We start from the raw sequence: 22,093 nt of genomic DNA, 5'->3' as shown, positions 1-22,093 counted from the left end.
ATCTGTCCCATTTCCAAAAAACCCTTCAGTTTCTACTCTCCCTCCCTCCTTACAGAATCATCCAGAAAGGTTTTCTCTATAATTCCTAAATTTAGGGAGAGTTCCATGACCTTACTTCACGCTCTGGTCTCATCTGTCTTAAAACAGATGTGCTCCAGGCAAAATAATTGAGAGCGAGCATTAGGGAATCTTTCATTTCCTATGGAAGGCAGGGAGGGTAGCCATGTCTACAAAGGTGTGTGGGCACAACCCGGCCACTCCTCCCAGCCTGCCACGTAGGCAATTTTCAATTTACTCTGTTTATTTTCCAAACCATAATTTGTAAGTCAGTTGTTGACATTTTCCCCACAGAGACAATGTTATTGTAATCTATCCAAGTCTGGATCCCCAGGCTAGCCTTTAAGAGTCTTTTTTAGCAACTGACAGACAGAACTAGCTTGACTTCTGGCTGGCTACACATGAAATATAAAAAAGGGGGAGGAAGCAGAAAAATTTCCTCTCATTTTTCTGACTGATGCAAAATATTAATATAGGTGAGGTCTGTCCTTGGCATCCTTTCACCTTCCCTTCCATAAGGCTCTTGGATGTCACGCTGGTCGTTTCTGTAAACTCAGAGAGGTTTTCATCACTCATGAAACTACTCAATTTAATGTAATTCAGCACATGCTTATTAAATGAAGGCACTTCTCATGATTAAATGAAAAGCAGCGTGATGACCCAAGTTCCTGGTTCTGCCTCCGAAACATACTGGCTTTGTAAGTGGACAAATCATTTAGCCTCCTGGTGCCTCACAGAGCTCCTTAGGGGTAGGCTACCAGGCAGTCTGCCCTGGTGGAAGGGGTTTCTTTGTTGGGTTTAATGAAATCATACGTTCAAACTCAAAAAGAAAAAAAAGTGCAAGGCAAAAATGGGAATAATTCCTGTCCTTAGTGGGCTGATATTCTACTGAGGGGATACAACATGTTAACAGGTACATAGATATACAGAACTTTTAGGATGGGGAGGCCATAAACAAATAAGAGGATTAGGAAAAGCCTCCTGTAGGATGGGACACCTGGGCTGAGCCTTGAAACAAGTGGGGCATTCTGTAAGAAGAGCATTTGCTGAGGGAACACATTCTATCCCTGGGGAACATTCTGGAAGAGGACTTGTAGTCTGAACCAAAGAGGGGACAATGACCCTACATAGCACATTGGGAAATCATTCAGCACAGCCATCACAAGTTTAGTGGAGAGAAGGAAAGTTTAAGACAGGAAACCTTCTCAACAATTAGGACCCCTCTGAAGACCCTTCTGAATTGGGCAGAAGTTTGCTATTTTGGTACAGATCTGGAAGGAATAACTCACTGTGTGATACTGAGCAAATTCCTTTCCCTCTCTGAATCCCATGGAAAATGAGGGGCTCAGACATAAGACTCCTAAAGTGCTTTCCTAGTCTAAAATATTCTAATTTTATAATTCTGAGGATTCTTCTTTCCCAGATTGAATTCCTTTGATTTTACACTACTTCCTATAAAGTTTTTTCACTATTTCCTTTTTTGGTGATTATTTGTCCATGAGCCTAGAAGGGACTTCCTCCTTTCCAGAAAGGGTTGGCATTTCCTCTGTAGGTATTTTTGCTCTCTCATTCAACTCATACTGATGCTTCCACGAAATACAGTCCATCTTATGGTGATGACTAGGAGGGGTCTGAGCTAAGTGACTGAGAATAAATGAGTGATATCCCTTAGAGGTAGCATTCCGTCTGAGCATCTCAATAACATGTAAGTTACGTATCCTGCCTTATAAACATACTAATCCAAAGTAGAAAGGAACCAAAACGTTATGACCTGAATTAAGGACATATAGGGACATATATAGGAAAGGTGATCATAGCTAGGCTATAGAGCTCTCTACCCCATTCCCAAAGGATTGAGATGGTCTAAGAAAGTTTGCTTTACACTAGTGGTGCCAAAATTAAATAGAAATGGATTTCAGTTGGTGGCATATTGACATAGAAAAATACAAATTAACATCTATTTTGTATTGTATTTATTTATTTTGTTAAACATTTCTGGTTCTAACCCCACTGGAGTTTTATGGACTGGGATTTTCTGCTTTATTCCAGTTCCACCTTCAATTTACAATTGCTATGTGTAGAGAGTACAATGACTTGAAAGCAGCTACAAGAATTGCGGACAAAGGTCAGCAATTTCACCCTATCACTTCCAGTCTGGCTAAATGAAGCTACAAGGTAATCTTCAAGGCCTTGACATTAGCGGACAAGAGGAATGATGGTAGCTGAAAGGAATTTACTCACTCCAAATCAAGCATGAGGTAGACTTAGGGAAGTTGCTGCTGAGAAAGCAGTAAAGACTAAAGAGAGGTTTCATTTGACAGCCTGTCACGACACTGGCTAGGGGTAGCTGTGGGACTGATTCACAAAAGAGCTGATGCTATCTCACAAAAGAGTGTGATCATTCCTTAAGAAAAGGTTCCAGTAAACAAATCTCAGCAGGTATTAGGACATTGGAGAGAGCAGGCCAGGATATGAGGCCAACAGCTCAAAGTTGAGTAGAACAACCAGCCCAGGAAATCACAGTATCATAGATTTGGGGATGAAGGAGACATCAGAGACTATTTAGCTTAACCCCCTCACTTTAAAGCTGAGTAAACTTAGACTTAGAGAGGTCAAATTGTCAAAGATCAAAGTAACAAAGGCAGAACTTGAACCCAGGTTCTCTGACTTCAAATGCAATAGCCTTCCCACTTTACCACACTAGACATCACAAGGACAGGAGTTCTGTGGGGAAGGTTCAGAGGCAGAAAGTATTCCAGCTGGGATGAAGACCCAGGAATGTGAGTTGTTTGGATGATGCGTGTCCCTTATGTGTAGTTCTCTTTACTACAAGAGGCATGGGAATCTGTGGGAGAATTTCCCCTCTGTATATGGGGAGGATTTTTCCTTGTTATTTATGTTGTTATTCTATTTAATTAAATGCCTTTACTTTGAGTTAATGTATTCTCTGGTTTGGCAAAACACTGGATTAGATTGAGGTTTTTAGCTGTGGTTTTGAAAGGATGTTGACCCAAAGCATGCCCCAAACCTGAGTGATGTTTTTAGGAGGAATTTAAATTCTACCATCATCAACACTCTCAATATATATAAATTTAGAAGGGGGGGAGTGGTTGGTAAAGAGAATTTTCTGGTTGTTGGTTTCAGAACTTGGAGGAATGTTACAGGGGAGAGAGGTGGTAAAGGGAGCAGAAAAGAGAGGGCTATACGTATATGGCTGAAACTATATTATATTTAATTTATATTATTATGTAATATTATATTATGATTAATTTAATTTTGGATCTGAGAAACACACTTGGAAAAGTTGTAACAGACTGAGTAGGAGATATAAGGCAAGGTAAACAAACTAAGATCACATTGCATCTGCAAAGCCAGGTGCCACTGAATTTTAAATTAAATGATTCTGAATCACATACAAGAGGAGATATCACATGCTTCTGAGCTGTGTCCCACCTCCTGAAAAGAACAGGGAAATGATGGGACAAAGGGTAGAGCCCAACCAGGGTCTTGGGCACTCAAATTTAATTTCAGAAAGACATACAAAGTTAAGATCAGTATTTGCTGCTTTGTTCCTACCACTGAGCTAAATTCTTAGGGCAGATAATCACTGATTATATTGAGAAAAGAGGTAGGTATCAGAGAATTAAACCTTAAACACCATAAGAATCAAGAGCATCCTTTGATGCAGAATTTTTACTTTCTCCCATCTATGTAAATGAACAATAATTACAAGTGGAAATCATACTTTTACTTTAAAATAAATGTTCATCCTATTATCTCTATTTTCTTTGTCTTATAGATAAGAAATTCACTATGTCAACTGATGCAATTTGGTCATTCTCGGTATTCTTAAATTCCTGGCTTTGAGACTACTGCCACTTAATTTCCTAATAAATAATTTTCTAATGTGGTTCTTAAAAAGTAACTTAAGAATTGGTATGATGAAACCCTCTATTCACCGGCAAAGAAACAAGCTGCCAGCATAAACCTCCAGGGATGCCAACAGTGCCACCTATGTGGTAGGTACATGATGCTCAGAACTCAGAGGACAAAAGAGTGTCCTGTTGGTAAATCTCATCCACAGTGACAGAGATTCAGGATATGAAAGAACAGAATGCAGATTCTTGTGCACACATAAAATGGATTAGGGATGTTCAACACTTTACAACATCATCTTCATTTTATAGAAGAATTCACAATAGTATTCATTTAAATAGCTTGTATTCCCTCCTACCCTGGTAAATACAATATAATTTTAATTCACAAAAATGGCTTGTAACAGGCACATCATTTTAATGAGTTATACCTGTAACTAGGTCAAGAAACAGAAGACACAACTACTTGGTTAACTTTGATTCTAACTTTCTATGAGGCAAATTGGTTAACCTCTCTGGTCCCCAATGTCACATCAGAAAAATAATGCTGATACCACTTCTAGGTCTGTATCCCAAAGAGATCATAAAAATGGGAAAAAGACTCACATGTACAAAAATATTTATAGTAGCTCTTTTTGTGATGGAAAAGAATTAGAAATTGAGGGGATGCCCGTCAATTGGGGGATGGCTGAACAAGTTGTGGCATATGAATGTAATGGAATAGTTTTGTGCTATAAGAAATGATGAGCAGGTGGACTTCAGAAAAACCTGGAAAGACTTGTATGAACTGATGTTGAGTGAGGGGAGCAGAACCAGGAGAACACTATACATAGTAATACCAACACTGTGATGACCAACTTTGAGAGACCTAGCTCTTCTCAGCAATGCAACGATCTAAGACAATTCCAAAAAACTCATGACAGAAAATGCTATCCCCATTCAGAGAAAGAACAACATCTGAAAGTAGACTGAAGCATAACATTTTCTCTCTTTTTTTCTTTCTTGTGGTTTTCCCCTTTGGTTCTAATTCTTCTTTATAACATGACTAATGTAGAAATATTTAATCTGATTGTACATGTATAACCTATATTAGACTGCACACCATCTTGGGAAGGGGAGAAAATTTAGAACTCAAAATCTTATAAAAGTGCATGTTGTAAACTAAAAATAAATAAATTTTAAAAATAAGTGCTAGTAGTAGATACATTGCATTGGGTTCTAGCAAAGTATCTGACAAATCTCTTGTGGTATTCTTGTGGACCCAATGGAGAGGTAGATGGGGCTAAAGAAAAGAATACTGCAGTGTAAAAACCCTTCATTTTCATTCAGAAGACATCAATTTGAATTCCAGCTGTTACCTGCTACAAGTCTGATCCCATATGTAGTCATGCACAGTGACTGGGCCAGAGCTGCTAGCATACCAAGCACTACCATTAGCACTTCTCCTAAGGGGAAGTATGCTTCATATGTGCTTGTGGTCATTCAACATTTCTGGGCCTTGGTTTTTTCATTTGTAAATTTAGCAGGGTGGTGATGGTGGGCTTGTTTTTTTCAGCATTTTTCATCAATGACCTGGATGAAGTCATGAATGATAAGTTTATCAAGTTTGGCACAAAGTGTGGTCAAGGACAAATTGCAGAGGCTTTGTGTTATATGTGTCTGTCTAGGATAGGGGTGAGGAACCTGTGAACTTGAGGTCACATGTGGCCCTCTAGATCCCCAAATGTAGCCCTTGGATGAATCCAAACTTCACAGAACAAACCCCCTTAAGAAAAGGATTTGTTCTGTAAAACTTGAACTCAGTTAAAAGACCACACCCAAGGACCTAGAAGGCCACATGTGGCCTCAAGGCTGCAGGCTCCCGACACCTCTGCTCAAGGACTAGGGTCAATCCATTGGTTGGTCACCACTCTTTAGGAGTGACCATTTATTCAACCACTTCTAAATCCACCTAGCTCAAATTGATTCATTTCAAAAGGATGTCAACAAGCTTCAACAATTTGCTTGAATCAAATTATATGCAAGAAGAATAAATGTAAGAGCTTCATAAAAATCCATGGTATAAGCACAGCATGAATGAGGAGGTAGGGCTAGATTTTGGCTATAATTTGGCTAGAATTTGTCTGCAAAAGCCCTGGAGGCTTTAGTGGATTTTGGGGTCAGTACAAGTCAACAGTGAGACATGGTAGCCAAAGATGTTAGCATTATCAATCAATGAATCAAACTTAGAATGCATTAATATGGTTAATGTCAAGTGACTGCCAGGGGTAGGTCAGTACATACAGGCTAAGCAGGAGCAACCCTTCTGGGGAAAGAGTCTTAATTAGAATCCAAGGAAGCAGAAAACGGAAGACTGAGGCTGAGTAAATGGAAGTGTTTCTTTGGAGGGTTAACACTCAAGAGGCTCAAGGCAGAAGAAGAAAATTTGTTGTAAGAATAAAGATTCAGGCCAGGAGATCAGTATTGGGTCAGGAGGAAAGATGGAGGCTGTTGGGTGATTAAGGCTTTAGTCTTTCAAGGACAATTGTAAGCATTCCTTGTCCTGGGCCACTGATAATATGTTGACGAGGTCACTGATGTAACCTTCTTTCTGACTTATTCATACCAATGTATGTCATGGCTTGGGGGAAGGAGCCAGTTATGCCCTGGTCAGAGCATATCATGGACATTATATTTACTTCTTGGCACCACATTTTAGGAAGAGCATTGGCAAACTTCAGTGCAATCTGGGAAGGGTGATCAGGGTGGTGAGGAAACTAGAGATCACGTCTTACAAGGGTGATGTCCTTTGAGTATAGAAAAATACTTAGGAGGGGCCAAGATAGCTGTCTTCAAGTTTCTTAGGGGCTAAGAGGGTCAGCTGGCTCAGAATACTGAGCCTGAAGTCAGAAAGACTCATCTTCCTCAGTCCAAATAGGGCCTCACATACTTCTTATCTGTGTGATCCTGGGCAAGTCACTTAACCCTATTTGTCTCAGCTTCCTTATCTGCAAAATGAGCTAGAGAAGGAAATAGTAAACCACTCCAATATTTTTGCCAAGAAAACTCCAAATGCAGTCACAAAGAGGTGGACACTACTAAACAACAATAAGAGTAACTATATATGTTCTGCTTAACCTAAGAGCTTAGTAGTAATGGACAGAAGTTGCTAAGGGGAAGATTTTAGCTCCATGTAAGATAAAACTTGCTAAGAACTAAATTAGTTGTCCAAAAGGAATGGACTGCTTCATGGGCTAGTAACTTCCCCATCACTGGAGGGCTCCCACACGAAGCTGGACAATCATTTATCAGATACATTACAACCCCTTTTTCAGGTATGGACTGATAACTCCTGATATTCCTTCCAACTCCAGAATTCTGTGAAATGACTTTCTTGAGGTCACATAGATAGTGACAGTAGAATCGGGGCTAGAATCCAGATCTCATTCACAGCCTAGGGCTATTTGAATGCTGGGCATTCATTCCTTAACATGGTAATTTACTGAGTGCTGGCTGGGTGGTAAAGAAAAAAACACTGGATTTGGAGGTGAAAGACTTGGATTTGAATTCTGCTATGCTTCGTATCACTCATCCTCTGTTTGCCTTAATCCACTGAAGAAGGAAATGGCAAACCACTCCAGTATCTTAACCAAGAAAACCCTGTGGACAATGTGGTCCACAGGGTCATGGAGGGTCAGACACAACTGAATACGTGAACAATGCAACTTGCTTATAATTACTTAGGGGAGCTTATGTGTAATCAGCTGCAAAAACACCTGAGCACTGAACTGGGAGTTTGGACACTTCAGTTTTCTAGTCCTAGCTTTGCCACGGACTAGCTGTGTGACTGCAGGAACCTCATCTAAACTCTCCAGGTCTTGGTTACCCCTGGAAAAGGAAGGGTTAGTCCTAGGTTCCCATTACAAAAAGAATTTGAGCTTTAAAGGAACACAGAACTTCCCAGCAGTAAGGCAATATTGTCTAACATTCTCCTTAGCTATTCTATTTTTATTACCGTGACTATTTGAATTATTGCGAGAATGTTTATTTCTTTATATTTAATAGAAAGGCCCAGCTATGTTCAATGACACAGTCATTATCAGTAATCAGAAATATCTGTTTTTTTTCAAAGACTAGGCTTCTCCATAACATGTCTTAATCCTTTTGCCATGCTAGAGTCCCCTGATGAATTACATTCTTGATTTTCTTGGACAATCAACGAAAATACTTATGACAAAATACATTGCAGAAAAATGATTATTTCATATTTTTCACAAGGAAGAATGGAGGACAGTGGCACCAAACGACTCTTGATGGGCAAGTCACTGAACACCTCTAAGTCTCAGTTTTCTCATTCAGTCTCATTCAGATCACTGGACTAAATGATCTGAAGGTCCCTTCTGACCAACATTCCATATACTACAATTCTAAGTACTAAGTTTTCCTTCCCTAACACAATTCCGATGTGTAGAATATGTGAATTCAAGAAATGACCATTCATGAATTCTATAAACCTCTAGAACTGTGGATGAATACTCACCAGTTTTAAAACCCAGCTACATGCCTGAAACTGGGGCATGTTGACCACAGCTTTGGCCCAGGATGCTGATATGGGAGGGGTGAAAGTTGTTCTGTACCTCAAGATCTTGTGTGAGGTGGCTTCCCCTGCTCCCTTACACCATGTGACTCCTCTTGGGGTCCTCCGTCATCATACTCCTCTTTCATAGTACCTATTCTCCTTTTGTTATCTCTTTCTGGCACTACTCCTCTCACACTCTATTATCTCCTGATCTGGTAACAGGGGGGAGGGAAGTTAAAGTCTGTCCCTTACAAGAGAAGTATTCTCTGAAAAGTGGATTTCCCATTCTCCTGACATGACTAAGTCTAATCAGAGCTATATTCTCAACCTGCTGGGTCTGGGGATCTTTACAAGGAGATCTGCGCTAACTAGCAGTGATGCTGGGGCAGAATCTTAAGGTGTATGACTGCAGGAACCTCATCTAAACTCTCCAGGTCTTGGTTACCCCTGGAAAAGGAAGGGTTAGTCCTATGTTCCCACTACAAAAAGAATTTGAGCTTTAAAGGAACACAGAACTTCCCAGCAGTAAGGCGATATTGTCTAACACTCTCCTTAGCTATTCTATTCTTGTTTCCCAGGGGAGCTCTCCCCACTCAACTATATTTGCCCTGGGCACTAGAGTTCCTAGTTATGGCCCACCCACTAGTTGGTGCAGTGGACAAAGAGCTGGGCATAAAGACCCGAATTCAGATCTGACTTCATTCATGTACTGATTTGTTGTGTGGCCCTGGGCAAGTCACTTAACCTATCTGCCTCACTTTCCTCATCTGCAAAATGAGAAAATATAGCACTGACCTATCTTCCGGGATTGTTGTGAGGATCTAATAATTGTAAAGAGCTTAGCACTATGCTTAGCATATAATAAGCACTATATAAATGTTCTCTATTATTATTAGGATTTTCTTGACAGTTATGTGTAACTTGAGTTATAAATGTACCTACATCTGCATTCATGTTACACTTGGATGTCCGGTAAGTTTACTTAACTGCTTTGGATCATCTATTGCTCATACTGTCTATTCTTGGCTAATCTGGTCTCTTACTTTTTATTCACCCAGTATTAATACATTAGGACTTAGAGTCCTGAATATAATGCAGCAGCCTAGAAACTCTTCTTTGTAGCTGAGGAAGCTGTCCAACTTCACCCTGAATTCCTACTTCTGTCCTGTAGGTCCCCTCCACTGTAGTTAGATCCATAAGTCTGCTAGCCTCACTAAAACATAACACTCCTTCCCTTTTGTCTTGGTATTTTCATTCCAAGTGATCCCCTTTGCTTGGAATTCCTGGCTCTGATACTTCTCAACTATGTGACTTATGAGTAGGTCACTTCACATTTCTTCATCTGTAAAATGAGGATACCATGACAGGTAGTACCTCCACCTCCTAGGGCTGCTGAACAGGAAGTGCTCTGGAAGCCCAAAAGTGCCGAGGAAGGTGAACTATCCCAATCCCATCTAGTCTTAAGGCCCTAGCTTGAGACCCAACTCTGTCATGAAATCTTTCCTGCTGAGTGCTCCCCTCTACACTCATTACTTGCCTCGTACTGGCAGGCACCCTCTTTGCACCCTCTAGTTGAGGAGCTAGCTGTGGACCTGGAGTCAGGAAGACCTAAATTCAAATGTGGCCTCAGAGACTTACTAACTCTGCTACCCTCAGCCAGTCACTTAAGCTCTGCCTCGGAATACCTGAAGGCAGACTACCTGAAGGAGTTGCTGATTGACTGACAGGCCTAACACGCCTTCTGGTTCATGGGTGGGGTATGGGTAGCATGCGCAGCAGCAAAAAAATCAATCAGTAAGTAAATAAATAAATAGATACCATTTTTATAACAAAAGCTAACATTTCACATAGCACTTTTATGTACCAAACTCTGAGCTAAGCACTTTGGAACTGCTATCCCTTTTGAACGTCCCCCCAATCCTAGGAGGTGAGTGCTCTGATTATGCCCATTTTACAGATGGTTTTCATCCTTCTCTCAGCTGTACTTTGTCTAATACAACATAGAAACCTCCTTGCCCTGGAATTTCCCTCTACCCCTGGACTTCATATTCCTCTTTGGTTCATCACTGACCCACCACTTTAAGGAGGTCCCCCAGGCCAGCCATGTCTTTATTCCTGTCCTGCCCCCCGGACTCTCTCTATCATGCTACAGCACTGATACAGTCATGTCTTCTCTCCTCCCTGCCCTTCACTTTTTAGATTCTGTTTATGTGCTAAAATTTATGCTGCATTAGACTGAGGGCAGGGTGCCTTTCTGTACTAGTGTTCCCAGAGCTTAGTAAGGTGCCTGGCATAGAGTAAGAATTTAAAAATACTTGCTGACTTGGCTTGTTATTTTGATAAAGGAACTGAGAGAGAGGGGAAAGTGACTTTCCCAGGATCATATAGCTAGTGTGTTCCTGAGGCTGGATTGGAACTCAGGTCTCCCTGACTCCAAGTCTAGCCCTCTATCCGCCATATCATCTGGTAGTAATGTTTTATGATTTATAAAAGGCATGATCTCATTGGATGCTCACAACAAACCTGTAGAGTGGACACTACAGTAATTATTATTGCCATTTTGTAGATGAAGGATATATTTTATGGTCCAGGGCTCTGAACAGTTAATTCACTTATCAATGAGTGATCACAAGACAGTAGCACTGGAGGCAGGATTCCAAAGCTGGTCTCTGATGACTTGTGAGTCAGTTAACGTCAATTAAATACCCACAATATTCAAGGCCATGGGTTAGGCTGGGTGCTAGGGATACAAGGTGAGCAATGCATGCTTCTTGACCTCAGTTTATAATCCAGAACGAAAAACAAATGTGGCGCAGTGGGTAGAACACTGGTCTTAGAATCGGAAGATCTGAGTTCAAATTTGGCCTTCGATACTTATTACCTGAGCAAGTCACTTAACTCCTATTTCCTTAGTTCTTCACCCGTAAAATGGAAACACACTGGAGAAGGAAATGGCAAACCACCCCAGTGCCTTTGTCAAGAAAAAACCTCATGGTCAAGTCTATGAGGTCACGAAGAGCTGGACGTGACTGAACAACTGAATGACATGAAAAATAAAACACAAATGTAATTAAATATAATGCAATATAGAATGCATCTGAGAAATTCATGGAATGCAGGATTACTCCTGATTGAAGAGACTGGGGAAAGTTTCACAGAGTAATTAACAACTGACTCACGCTTCCATCTCATTTGCCACATCTAGTCCTAAGCTCCTACTGTCCCTCTTAGGCCCTCTCTGGCACCAGTACCTTCTTCCTCTGTCTCTCTAGACTCATAACTGGACAATAGGATCACAGAATTCCACTTAAACCCAGAAGGAAACTTAGAGGTCATCTAGTTCAACTTCATTTTAACTGAGTCCAAGGCTTGCCCCAGATCACACAGCTAAGCAAACAGATGAGATATGATGTGAACTAGGTCTTTCTGATTTGAAGTTCAGCACTGTTGTTGTGGTTCAGTCATTTCAGACTCCTTGTGACATTTGGGTTTTCTTGGCAGAGATATTGGAGTGGTTTGCCCTTTCTTTCTTCAGCTCAATTTACAGATGAGAAACTGAGGCAAACAGGGTCAAGTGATTTGCTAGGAAGTGTCTGAGGCCAGATTTGAACTCATGAAGATGAAGTCTTCCTGATTCCAAGTCCAGAGCTCTATCCACTAGGCCACCTAATCACCCCAAGTCCCACACTACTCTATCCATTATAACACATGGCTTCTCCTTGACAAATTTTGCTGAATGTCTGCACAATGATCTGTACCAGTTTCTGTGGCCCCCAAATTAATTCACTTGACAGTTTTTCTTTTGGTTTATATATATATTTTTTAGTTTTGGCATATAATTTTGTGGCTTTTCATTCCACATTAATGTGAACTATGTATTCTTGTTAATTATTTAGCATCTTGTATTAAGCAGTTGTTAGGGACATAAAAGGGAAGGGAATTAAAGGGAAACAAACATTTACATGGTGGCTTCTGTAGACCAGGCACCGTGCCAAAGGCTTTATAAATATCATCTGATTTGACCTTCACAACAACCCTGCTAGGTAGATGGCACTGTTATCTCCATTTTACAGCTGAAGAAACTGAGGCAAAAAGAGATTGAGTGATTTACCCAGGGTCACGCAGCTAGTAAGTGTCTGAGGCTGGACTTGAACTTAGTTATGCCTGACTCCATGCATAAAGATGAGTAAGTCATTATCTCCTGCTCTTGAGCAGTCAAGTACATGAAGAAACACTAAAATGCGTACATTAGATCCAAAATACTATGAAAGTGTAAGGGAGGGGAAGTTCCCAATCTTGGATATACCTGTCCTTGGAGTATAAGAAGTCTGTCTGGAAGGATGGGGAATACTGGATAAATAACTTTACCATCCTGCTGAAATAGTCTAGAAATCCAAATTATTTTCTGATCAATGAAGTTACAAAATTCTTGTACACACTAAGAAAAAAATTTAATGTCTTGATTTTATTTCTTATGGATATTATAGACATATTAAAGTGGGGAATGTACTTCCTTTCATATAAAAAAGAGGGTATTTGAAAGGTTACTGAAAAACCATAAGGAACAGGGAGCCCAGAAGGTTGAGAACCCTTGGTCTAAGGAGTCAGGGTCTTCATGGAAGAGGCAGAACTTTAGCTCAGTCTTAAAGGACAGGAAGAATTAGCTCTTTAGGAAGGAGGGGAGAAGTCATTCCAGGCAAGAACAAAGACATGAGCAACACTGTAGGAGGTGGGAATGTCACAGCACATTCAGTGGAGGATAAGGAAGCCAAGTTACTCTGTAAATGCAACCCTGCTTCCCTTGGCGCTTTCAAAGTCAAATTGGGGGTGGAGGCAGAGAGTGAAGACCCACTTCGCCTGTCTATTTGATAGGACCACTGCGTTTTCCTGACAGTCAGGGAGTTGATGATTCCAAAGTTGGACGGTTAAAGGAAGGCTGGATAAACTGTCCCATGACCCATGTTCCCTTTATCCGCTTTTGTGAAAGACGTTCCCCTATATTTAAATGCCAACCAGCAGAATTTATAGGTTTCCCTGAATTGCTTTTGCTTTATTGCCTTGGCATGGTTGAAAAAATAAATATGCATTAGAATAGCAGAAGCAATGGTGGAAAAACATGAAACAGCCTGAACAGAAAAGCTTTCTGGCTGAAAAGAATGTGGAACAAGCAGTGAAAGCCTCCTTCCCTCCCTCTCCCTCCCCAAATCTCTAAATATTGGCTTTCCAGTCAAGTGGGAAGACAAGTATTTTGAAATGCCAGCACTGGCTAGAGTGCTGGCATCTGCAAGGCCCTTTCAAGACACCCCCAAGAAGCCACTGAATGTGCATGCACATACGTACCCAGCCTGGGCGCAGTCCCGATAAGGCAGCACTGAAAAGATGCTACAGAAGGACCTCCTGCCGCTGATAAGGACTATTCTAAAAAAAAACACAAACAAACAAGAAAAAACAAACAAACACACAAACTAAATGCAAAGGCTAAAATGAAAAAAAGGAAAAAAGGAAAAAGAAAAAGAATCCCACATCAAAATCGAGACTTGAGCATTCAGCAAGGTCACAGAAGTAGTCAGATTTCACCCTCTCCTTGGGATTCCTCAGGATAAAAATGCAAGGCAACTGCTTACAAGAAAGAAGTCTGCTGTCTCCCACTGACCAAACAGTAAACAGATGAGGCCCACAAGGGCCTCTAATGAGCACTATGCAATAACTTCTCTGCTAAGTGGGACTGGCGGCTGTCCACCTGCACAAGGACCTGAGATTTTATCAGGATGGGTATTCCCCCTTCTCTGAGGCAAACCCTGGGCCTCAACTCCTTGAGAGCCTTAGCAGACAGTCCTGGAGACTTGTAATAATGGTGAAATTCATCCCTCTACCACTGATAGACCTGAGGATGAGCCTCTCAGCTTAGCCAGACTGCTCCATCCCACCCCATGACAATTCATTACCAGATCCCTGCTTGTGAAGTCTTTCCTATTGTATTAGAACTGTTTGAGCTTGTGCTCTGCCGGCATTATGACCGGAATTACCTTGAAGTCAAAGATGAGGCTCCAGAGTAGGACTTTAATAAAAGGATTGTTTTATTAGGATATAGTTATCTCCCACAGGATCATAGCTCTAGAGCTAGAAAGGATCTCAGAGCCTATCTGGTCCAGTGCTTTCATTTTACAGATAAAGGTACGAAGGTTCGTGGAAAGTAAGTGATGTATTCAAGATAACACAGGTAGTATCAGAGATAGGATTTGAACTCATGTCCTCTAACTCTTGCATCAGTGTTCTTTCCTATGTTCCACTCAGACTCCATATTATATGCTCAAAGCATGTTAACAGATTCTGTATTAGCCATAAATACTATCGCCATATTTTATATATTCAGTTTATCTAATTTGAGATGAATTTTTCAAAGTTTTTCTCTATGTACAACAATAATTCATATTTATTTAGTGTCTTATATCCTCACAATAACTCTATGAAGTAGGTAGTATTATTATCCCGAGTTTACAGATAAAAAAATGAGGCTCACTCATGTTAAGTGACTTGGCTAACAGCACACAGCTGCTAAGTATGTAAGGCAATATTCAAACTTCTAACTATTTTGATGCGAAGTCACTCCATCCATTTTGCCATCCAAACTTCTGCATATTTGCCCTGGCTAAAAAAGAAGGCAGGAGAAGGAGGAGGACAATGAATAAGAAGAAGGAGAAGGAGAAGGAGAAGGAGGAGAAGGTGAAGGAGAAGAAGAAGAAGAAGAAGAAGAAGAAGAAGAAGAAGAAGAAAGAGGAGAAGAAAGAGGAGAAGAGGAAGAAAGAGAAGAAGGAGGAGGAGAACAAGAAGAACAAGGAGAAGGAGAAGAAGCCCAACAACTGCTATTCATCTGAAAAAAAATTGGAGGGGTAATGGGAAATTGCTGGAGAAAAAAGCTGAGCAGATCAGTGGCTACAACCTAAAGACAAAGTGTTTAAAAAACCCCAAACCCGAAAACCAACATAACCATTGTGACATCAGGAGAAACCAATAGTTTCCTTGTATGTTCTCTTCCCTCTGGAGTCACCAAAGAGAAGAGCAGAATCATCTAGAACCTTGAGTAATGGTCATGGTCATGACTTAGTCATAAAGACTTGGTCATAAAGTCAGAAAAGGTTGTATCCCAGAGAGCAGGGTTTGTGAGGCAGTGAATGATAGGGGCAAACACACATTACACCTTTCTAGCAACTACCTCTTCAGACTAAGAAAACAGTTGTGATCTAATTTTAGGATTCAGGACTTGGGCATGATTCTCTTGGGCTACCATGATGAAATGAGTGGGAATGGTTAAAGGATCGATCACGCAGTATGATAAAATGGATAGAATCTTGGACTTAAAGTGAAGACCTAGGTTCAAATCCTTCTCTGCTTCTTACTAGCCATGACATCAGGCACTCAGTTAACAAGCATTTATTAAGCACCTTCTGTGTGCCAAGCACTGGGGACACATGTAAATACAATGAGCTTAACATTCGAAAAGTATGTTAAGTTTCTCTTTGCCTCTATTTCTACCATAAATGTCATTTGAGATGACTTTAAAAAGCTTTTCTTTTTGTATCACTGAACCTCATTTGTAAAATGAGATTGGATGAGATTTAAATTCACTGATTTTAAAATCACTGAAACTCATTTGTAAAATGAGACTGGATGATATTTAAATTCCTTTTCCTAGATCTGCAATACTATGTTGGCACAGCCCTATCATCATTTCCACTGAATCTCCATCTTCAGGAAAACTGAAGCAGCCTAAATTTGTCTGTAATGTCTTCCTCCTCTAAACTTTCTCTTCCTTTAGGCCCTTGTGCCTCCCTCTCACAACTCCCCCTCCCCCAACACACACACACACACACACACACACACACACACACACATACACATACACACAGAGTTTCTCAGACTTCCCCCTTCCACTTGTCAAGGAGATCGTTCTGATAAACCGATAGTGAGTGGGCAGCTAGGTGGGTTTGGTGAGTCTGGGCCTGGAGTCAGGATGACTCATCTTTCTAAGTTCAAATCCAACCTCTGTATGACTCTGGGCAAGTCACTTAACCCTGTCTGCCTCAGTTTCCTCATCTGTAAAATGAGCTGGAGAAGGAAATGGCAAACCACTCCAGTATCTTTGCCAAGAAAACCCCAAATGGGGCCATGAAGAGTTGGACATGACTGAACAATACACTCTTCCCACTGGGGTTTGCTTAAACTCAAACTTAATTCCAGAGAATGTAACTTTTACAGAGATGTTTTAGATATGATGGTGGGCAGGTGGAAGGGGCACTTTAAGGCAGGGTATTCTCCCAATGCCCCACATGGCACAAGACTTGGGTATGGCATGGTGGCAAGAATACTGGACTTGGAATTAGAGGCCCTGGGTTGATAAACTGCCTCTTTTACTTGGCCGATCATAACTACTGTGAGACTTAGTTCCTCACCTGGGAAACAGGGATTCGATGTGGATTCAATTAAGTAGATATTCATTAAGTACTTAATTGTGGACAGAATACTGCTAAGCCCTGGGGGAGGGGGACAAACAAAATTTAGAGAAGACATGATCTTTCCCCTCAACAAGTTTAGGGTTTGGAAATACAGTGTCTTCCAGCTCCAATCCATCCACCACACAGCTCCCAAAGTGACTTTCCTAAAGCTCATGATTATGTCAGTCTCCCTCCATCCCACCTCAATAAACTCAAGTAGCTCCCTATTACTTCCAGGATCAAGTGATGCAAAAAAACACAATGAAACTATTTCATCAATGAAATATTGTGAGGGAAAAACCTTATGAAACGAAATGTACTGGTGAAATTTATACATTGACTTAAGGCTAGAGTAAGCATTAGTCATTATTCATATTTATTAAAAACCATTCTTTTTTATCGCATTTAGTGTAGTACCTGGCACATAGTAGGGGATTACGAAGTGCTGACTAATTAACAGTTCAAAATACTTTATAAGCAAGGCCTCACTCAATTCTCATTTGACCTTATGTGTAAGCAGCATAGATGGTGATTCTTGGAATGCACCCAGATTTAAAACACCTGCTACTGACTTGTCATCATGCCCAATATTCCACCAGCAGATTGTATTTCCTTTGGATTAACTAATTCTCTTAAAATGCTACCCTGGAAGGAGTAGCACATTAAAGGGGCATATCAGCCAGTGACACATTAGTCTAAATGATAACTTATTAATTTCCATCTAATAACTAGTTTAGATCAGTTTAAAGGAAAGGGAGGGGAAAGTAGGGGATGTGGGTCACTGTCTAAAAAGCATAGGTCTGGGTGGGCTTTATGGGGAATAGAAGGCAGTGTGAAGGCACTGGGAGTCTTGGAGAAGAGGCAGAGGATCTTGGAACAGCAAAGAAGGTGTTGAAAGGAGATATATGAAGCTCCTTACCTGGGAGATCTTAGGCTAGTCATTCAATGTCTAAGGGCCCATTTCTTCATATTTATAACGAAGGGGATAGATTAGATGAAGATTCTCTATAATATCTTTCAGCTGTACATACTATAATTCTATGGTCCTAAAGATGTATTTTGTTTCTTTCACAGGGCTGCCCAGGCAGAATACCCCTTCTGATACACGGTAGGTAGCAAGTACAATATAGGGATGCTGGCCTTGAAATTGACAAACCTGGTGGCTCTAAGTAAGGAATGGAAGTGGGGAGAAAGAGACAGTCAAAGTGTGTGGTAGAGTGATACAGTATATAAAGAAAAAAAGGAAATGAAATTTAGTAACTGATTTCTGTACTGACAGGAAAGGAGGGGGTTAGAAATGGATACAGGGAGCCATAGGCTACATGAATACTAGGTGTGTGAGAGACAGATGGAGAGGCAGTAGAAGGGAGTCAGGGGAGAAAGTGAAGGTGGGGAGAGAGAAGGGAGAAGGAAAAGAGAAAAGGAGAGGGAGAGAAAAGATAGAACTAGTTAGAATGAAGGGAAGACAAATCCATAAGCAGAGAATTATAGAGTAGTAATAGACCTGGGGAAAGATAAGGAGAGATAGAAGGGCAAACTTACAAGAAGGTGATAGAGACAGATTCCATATTAGACGAGACGACCCAAATTTTCTCGTTATAGATACGATGACAGAAATACTGAGGTCAGTAATTTGCTTGAACCTAATCATCAAGCCAAAAAAAAGCGGGCCAAAGATCAAAATAACTCATTATATCAGTGCTCTAGGCACAATTACACTGTATACCCTTCCCCAGTAGTACACTATTACCCAGCAGATAGCCAGGGCTCCTCATCTGTCTGGACTAATAGGAAATAGGTGGCAACCTTACTGGAACCGTAACACACTAATTTGCTCCATCGGATGGATACTAATGTTGATGGTACTAACAGCAAAATCAGCTCTAATAGAATCATTCTCTACCTTTGCAGGCCTAGAGGGCCTCACCCTCTCCCCACCGCTCAAGAAACAGGAAGAGAAGGCCGGGTAAGTCCTGGCTGCAAAAATTGCTCCAGTTTAAATGTCTGGTAGCTTCACTTTCCCCTCACAGGCTTTTCCTGGGTAGAATAATTTAGATGGTCAGTCTGATATACTCTCTGAGCCAAAGGCTCCCCAAATTCCCCAGGGAGGCCAGAACGAGATCAAAATGTAACTGGGAAATGTTTAACAAAATAAATAAAAATATAATACGATGTAAGTAATGTTAGTTTGTGGCTTTCTAAATCAATAGGGGCCTGCAGGAATCCTCTCCTATTTGAGTTTTTGACACCACCACAGTCTTAGTACAAAGAGAGCTGGACTTTGAGTCCAGCATACCTAAGTTCAAATCTTGTCTCAGATATTTGCTAGCTGTGGAACCCTGAGAAAATCACTTCACTTTTCTCTTCTAGCACTTAGCACAGTGCCTGGCACACAGTAGGTATTTAATGTTTATTGACCGATTATCTACGAAATGGGGATAATAATAAAACCTACTTCCTAGGTTGCTGTGAGGAGCAAATGAGATACTATATGTAAAAATTCTTTATAAAAGTTAGCTGTTGTGAGTGTACGGCCCCTTACGCAGAAGAGGCAAGAGGCAACGGACTTCACCCTATGTTCAAGTAAACTCAGTGAGGAAGTGTGAACAAAGCAACTGATTATTTATGGAATGCTCATTATTCATTTCAACAATCAACACTTATTAAATGCTTACATATAAGGCACTAGGTTAGGTGCTGGTGAAACAAAGGAAAAATGAAAAATCCCCCATTTTTGGAGGAATTAACATTTTCCTGGGGGCTAGAGTGGTAGGATGAAACATGCATAGAGAAAAGTCAATGGGAACTGTCTACAAAGTAAATAAAAAAGTACCTCAGAGACCAGGGATTAAGACAGGTTTCCTGTAGGAGGCATTTGGACTGAGCCTTGAAGGATGTGAAGGATCCCAAGAGGAGGGTATGAATTCTAGGGTTTCCCTGAGCACAGAGTTCAAGGAACTAATTATTACCCAAAGCTTGTGTCACTACAAATAAACTCCAATTGTGTTTGCCTATTTTTGATGTAAGCAAAGACTAGAGAAGACAAGCAGTCTTCAGGAGTTTTTAACTGAAATGTACCATTACTATAAGGTAAGACTGCTTTCTGTATGACTGTGGTTAAAAGAAGCTGATGAGATCCACATTTAGCAAAAAAAAAATTAAATAAATAAATTCGCTTGCCTGGGCTTTAAAAATAGAAGAGTACAGAATTTAATGCATATGCAAAACTTATGGGAATGTTTCTCAGCCACAGGATGAGAATTACCACCTGTCTGGTTGGCCACTTTTACAGAATGTTGGAATTATAAGAAACCTTGGAGAGAATTGAGCCCAATCCTTTTATTTTACATAAAAGAAAACTAAGGTTCCAAGAGAAGTGACTTGCCCAGAGTTACCCAGTGAGAAAATGCTCAAGTCAGAACCAAAACTTGTATTTTCTATACCATTATTCCTATAGGACTAAATTAGATTATATTTGTAAAGTACTCAACATAGCACTGGCACATAGTAGGTGTTTAATAAATGCTTATTCCCTTCCTTTATCAAACCTAGTGATCTTTTTATCACACCACCCAATGGTGAAGGTCAAGGGAAGGTGGGATAAGTGTGCAGGAATAGAAAGTGGACATTCTCTTTGCCCTGTGCTCCGACCCTGACACTCAAAATTTCAGCATTTGTTCTACATGAATTTAAGTAGCAGGGCTTGAGGTGGCCCTAGAAGACAGTACTAGAGCCCCAGAAGCTGAGACTTCAGCAGACTTTGCTGATCAAACTATGGGGACCTGATGACAGCAAATGTTGCCACTCCTAACATATCCCCGACTCCTTTGGAGGTCGGAGGACAGGAAGGAGACCTTGGACTCTGGCCTCCATAGGCAAATCAAAGAGAAGAAGTCAGTTTTGACAGAATGGATCCTCTTCCACCCCTACATTAGCAAACGTGCAAAAGTAATCTGAAAATGTTATCCTGGCTTATCAACTGCCATGCCCAGAGCCCAAACTGTTGATGCAGATTTACTGTTTCCCTTCTTACAAGCATCAAGAAGAATTTCTGTGCTTACTGAGTTGATTAAAAATAAAAACAGAATTGTTTGCCTCCTCAAAATGCTTCCATATTTAAAAAAGAAAATCAAACCAGATGCTGTCTGTCAAGAAATACATGAGATTACCAAATCTAATTCCTGTAGCAACAGACTTCAGGCACAGGCTATCTACCTATCTTACCAACTAACAACTGTTGTCATCTCGTCCCCATTACCCAGAAGAATAAAAAAAATACATAATATTCCATCTGTGACATAACATCTTGTTTGAGGGCACGGTGACCAGACAGCTTTAAACAAAGGATTATCCCAATCAAAGAGGTAATTACTTCACAGAGGAGGGCCTTTAAAGAATTCGAAGATCAAGTTTCTGGGCAAAACTTGCCCACTGGAAAAAGTAAAAGGGAAAAAAATACGGTGCTGGTGGCAGCATGGGCAGTAGTTTCTAAATATGGGCAGAGAGAATTTTTTTTCACTAGCCTCCTGCTGATGGAAGTTTTGAGATTTTGTCATCATGAGGCTAACATGTCTATTCCACACAAAGTACTTCGTGTTGTTGTGTTTGTCCTTCATTCTCAAGAGGACCATGACATCAGGAAGGTGATGTCATGACTTATGAGTGAATTGGATTTAAGGGAGGCAGGGTTATGCAAAGTCACCAGCCTCACTTTCTCCTCCAGAGCCATCTGGGTCCAGGGGCAAGATGTAGATCAGGATGACTGGAGATGGTGTCCATTTGTGGCATGGAGGGCCCTGAGGTTTGAAGCCCCTTCCACATCATAGCCAGAGCACAAGAGTAGGGTCTGTATTCAAATCAAAAGGATGCATGGGGGCCCATCTCTAAAAACCAAGCATAATACAAATGACAAATGGATGAGATGATGGAGCACCAGGGGCCATTTTTACTCAGTGGGATTTCAAACCTACTGACTAGTTTCTCTGCTGTAACCAGCACTAATTGCTAACTAGCTCATGTCTAGAATCTGCTAGGTCAGGGTTTCATAAATCTGGGGGTGGGTGGGTTTGAACTTGTCTTTTAAAAATATTTTGATAATTGTTGTTTAGTTA

At 40.7% G+C, this 22,093-nt stretch overlaps 1 protein-coding gene across 2 annotated transcripts in view; it reads right to left on the bottom strand.

Moving 5' to 3' along the window:
* Nucleotides 1-22,093, bottom strand: part of CABLES1 (Cdk5 and Abl enzyme substrate 1) — a 148,019-nt gene that overhangs the window by 36,863 nt on the left and 89,063 nt on the right. The window contains exon 4 of one of the 2 annotated variants that reach the window (XM_072604383.1): nt 13,831-13,908. The exons of the other annotated variant lie outside the window; for it this stretch is intronic. Within the exon in view, the coding sequence (XP_072460484.1) occupies nt 13,831-13,908 (78 nt within the window). The remainder of the gene's footprint in view (nt 1-13,830; nt 13,909-22,093) is intronic. 2 annotated transcript variants of the gene reach the window in all.

This window comes from Notamacropus eugenii, chromosome 4 (genome assembly GCF_028372415.1).
Source record: "Notamacropus eugenii isolate mMacEug1 chromosome 4, mMacEug1.pri_v2, whole genome shotgun sequence".
Classification (NCBI taxonomy): Eukaryota; Metazoa; Chordata; class Mammalia; order Diprotodontia; family Macropodidae; genus Notamacropus; species Notamacropus eugenii.
This window is presented reverse-complemented; position numbering and strand designations above follow the sequence as displayed.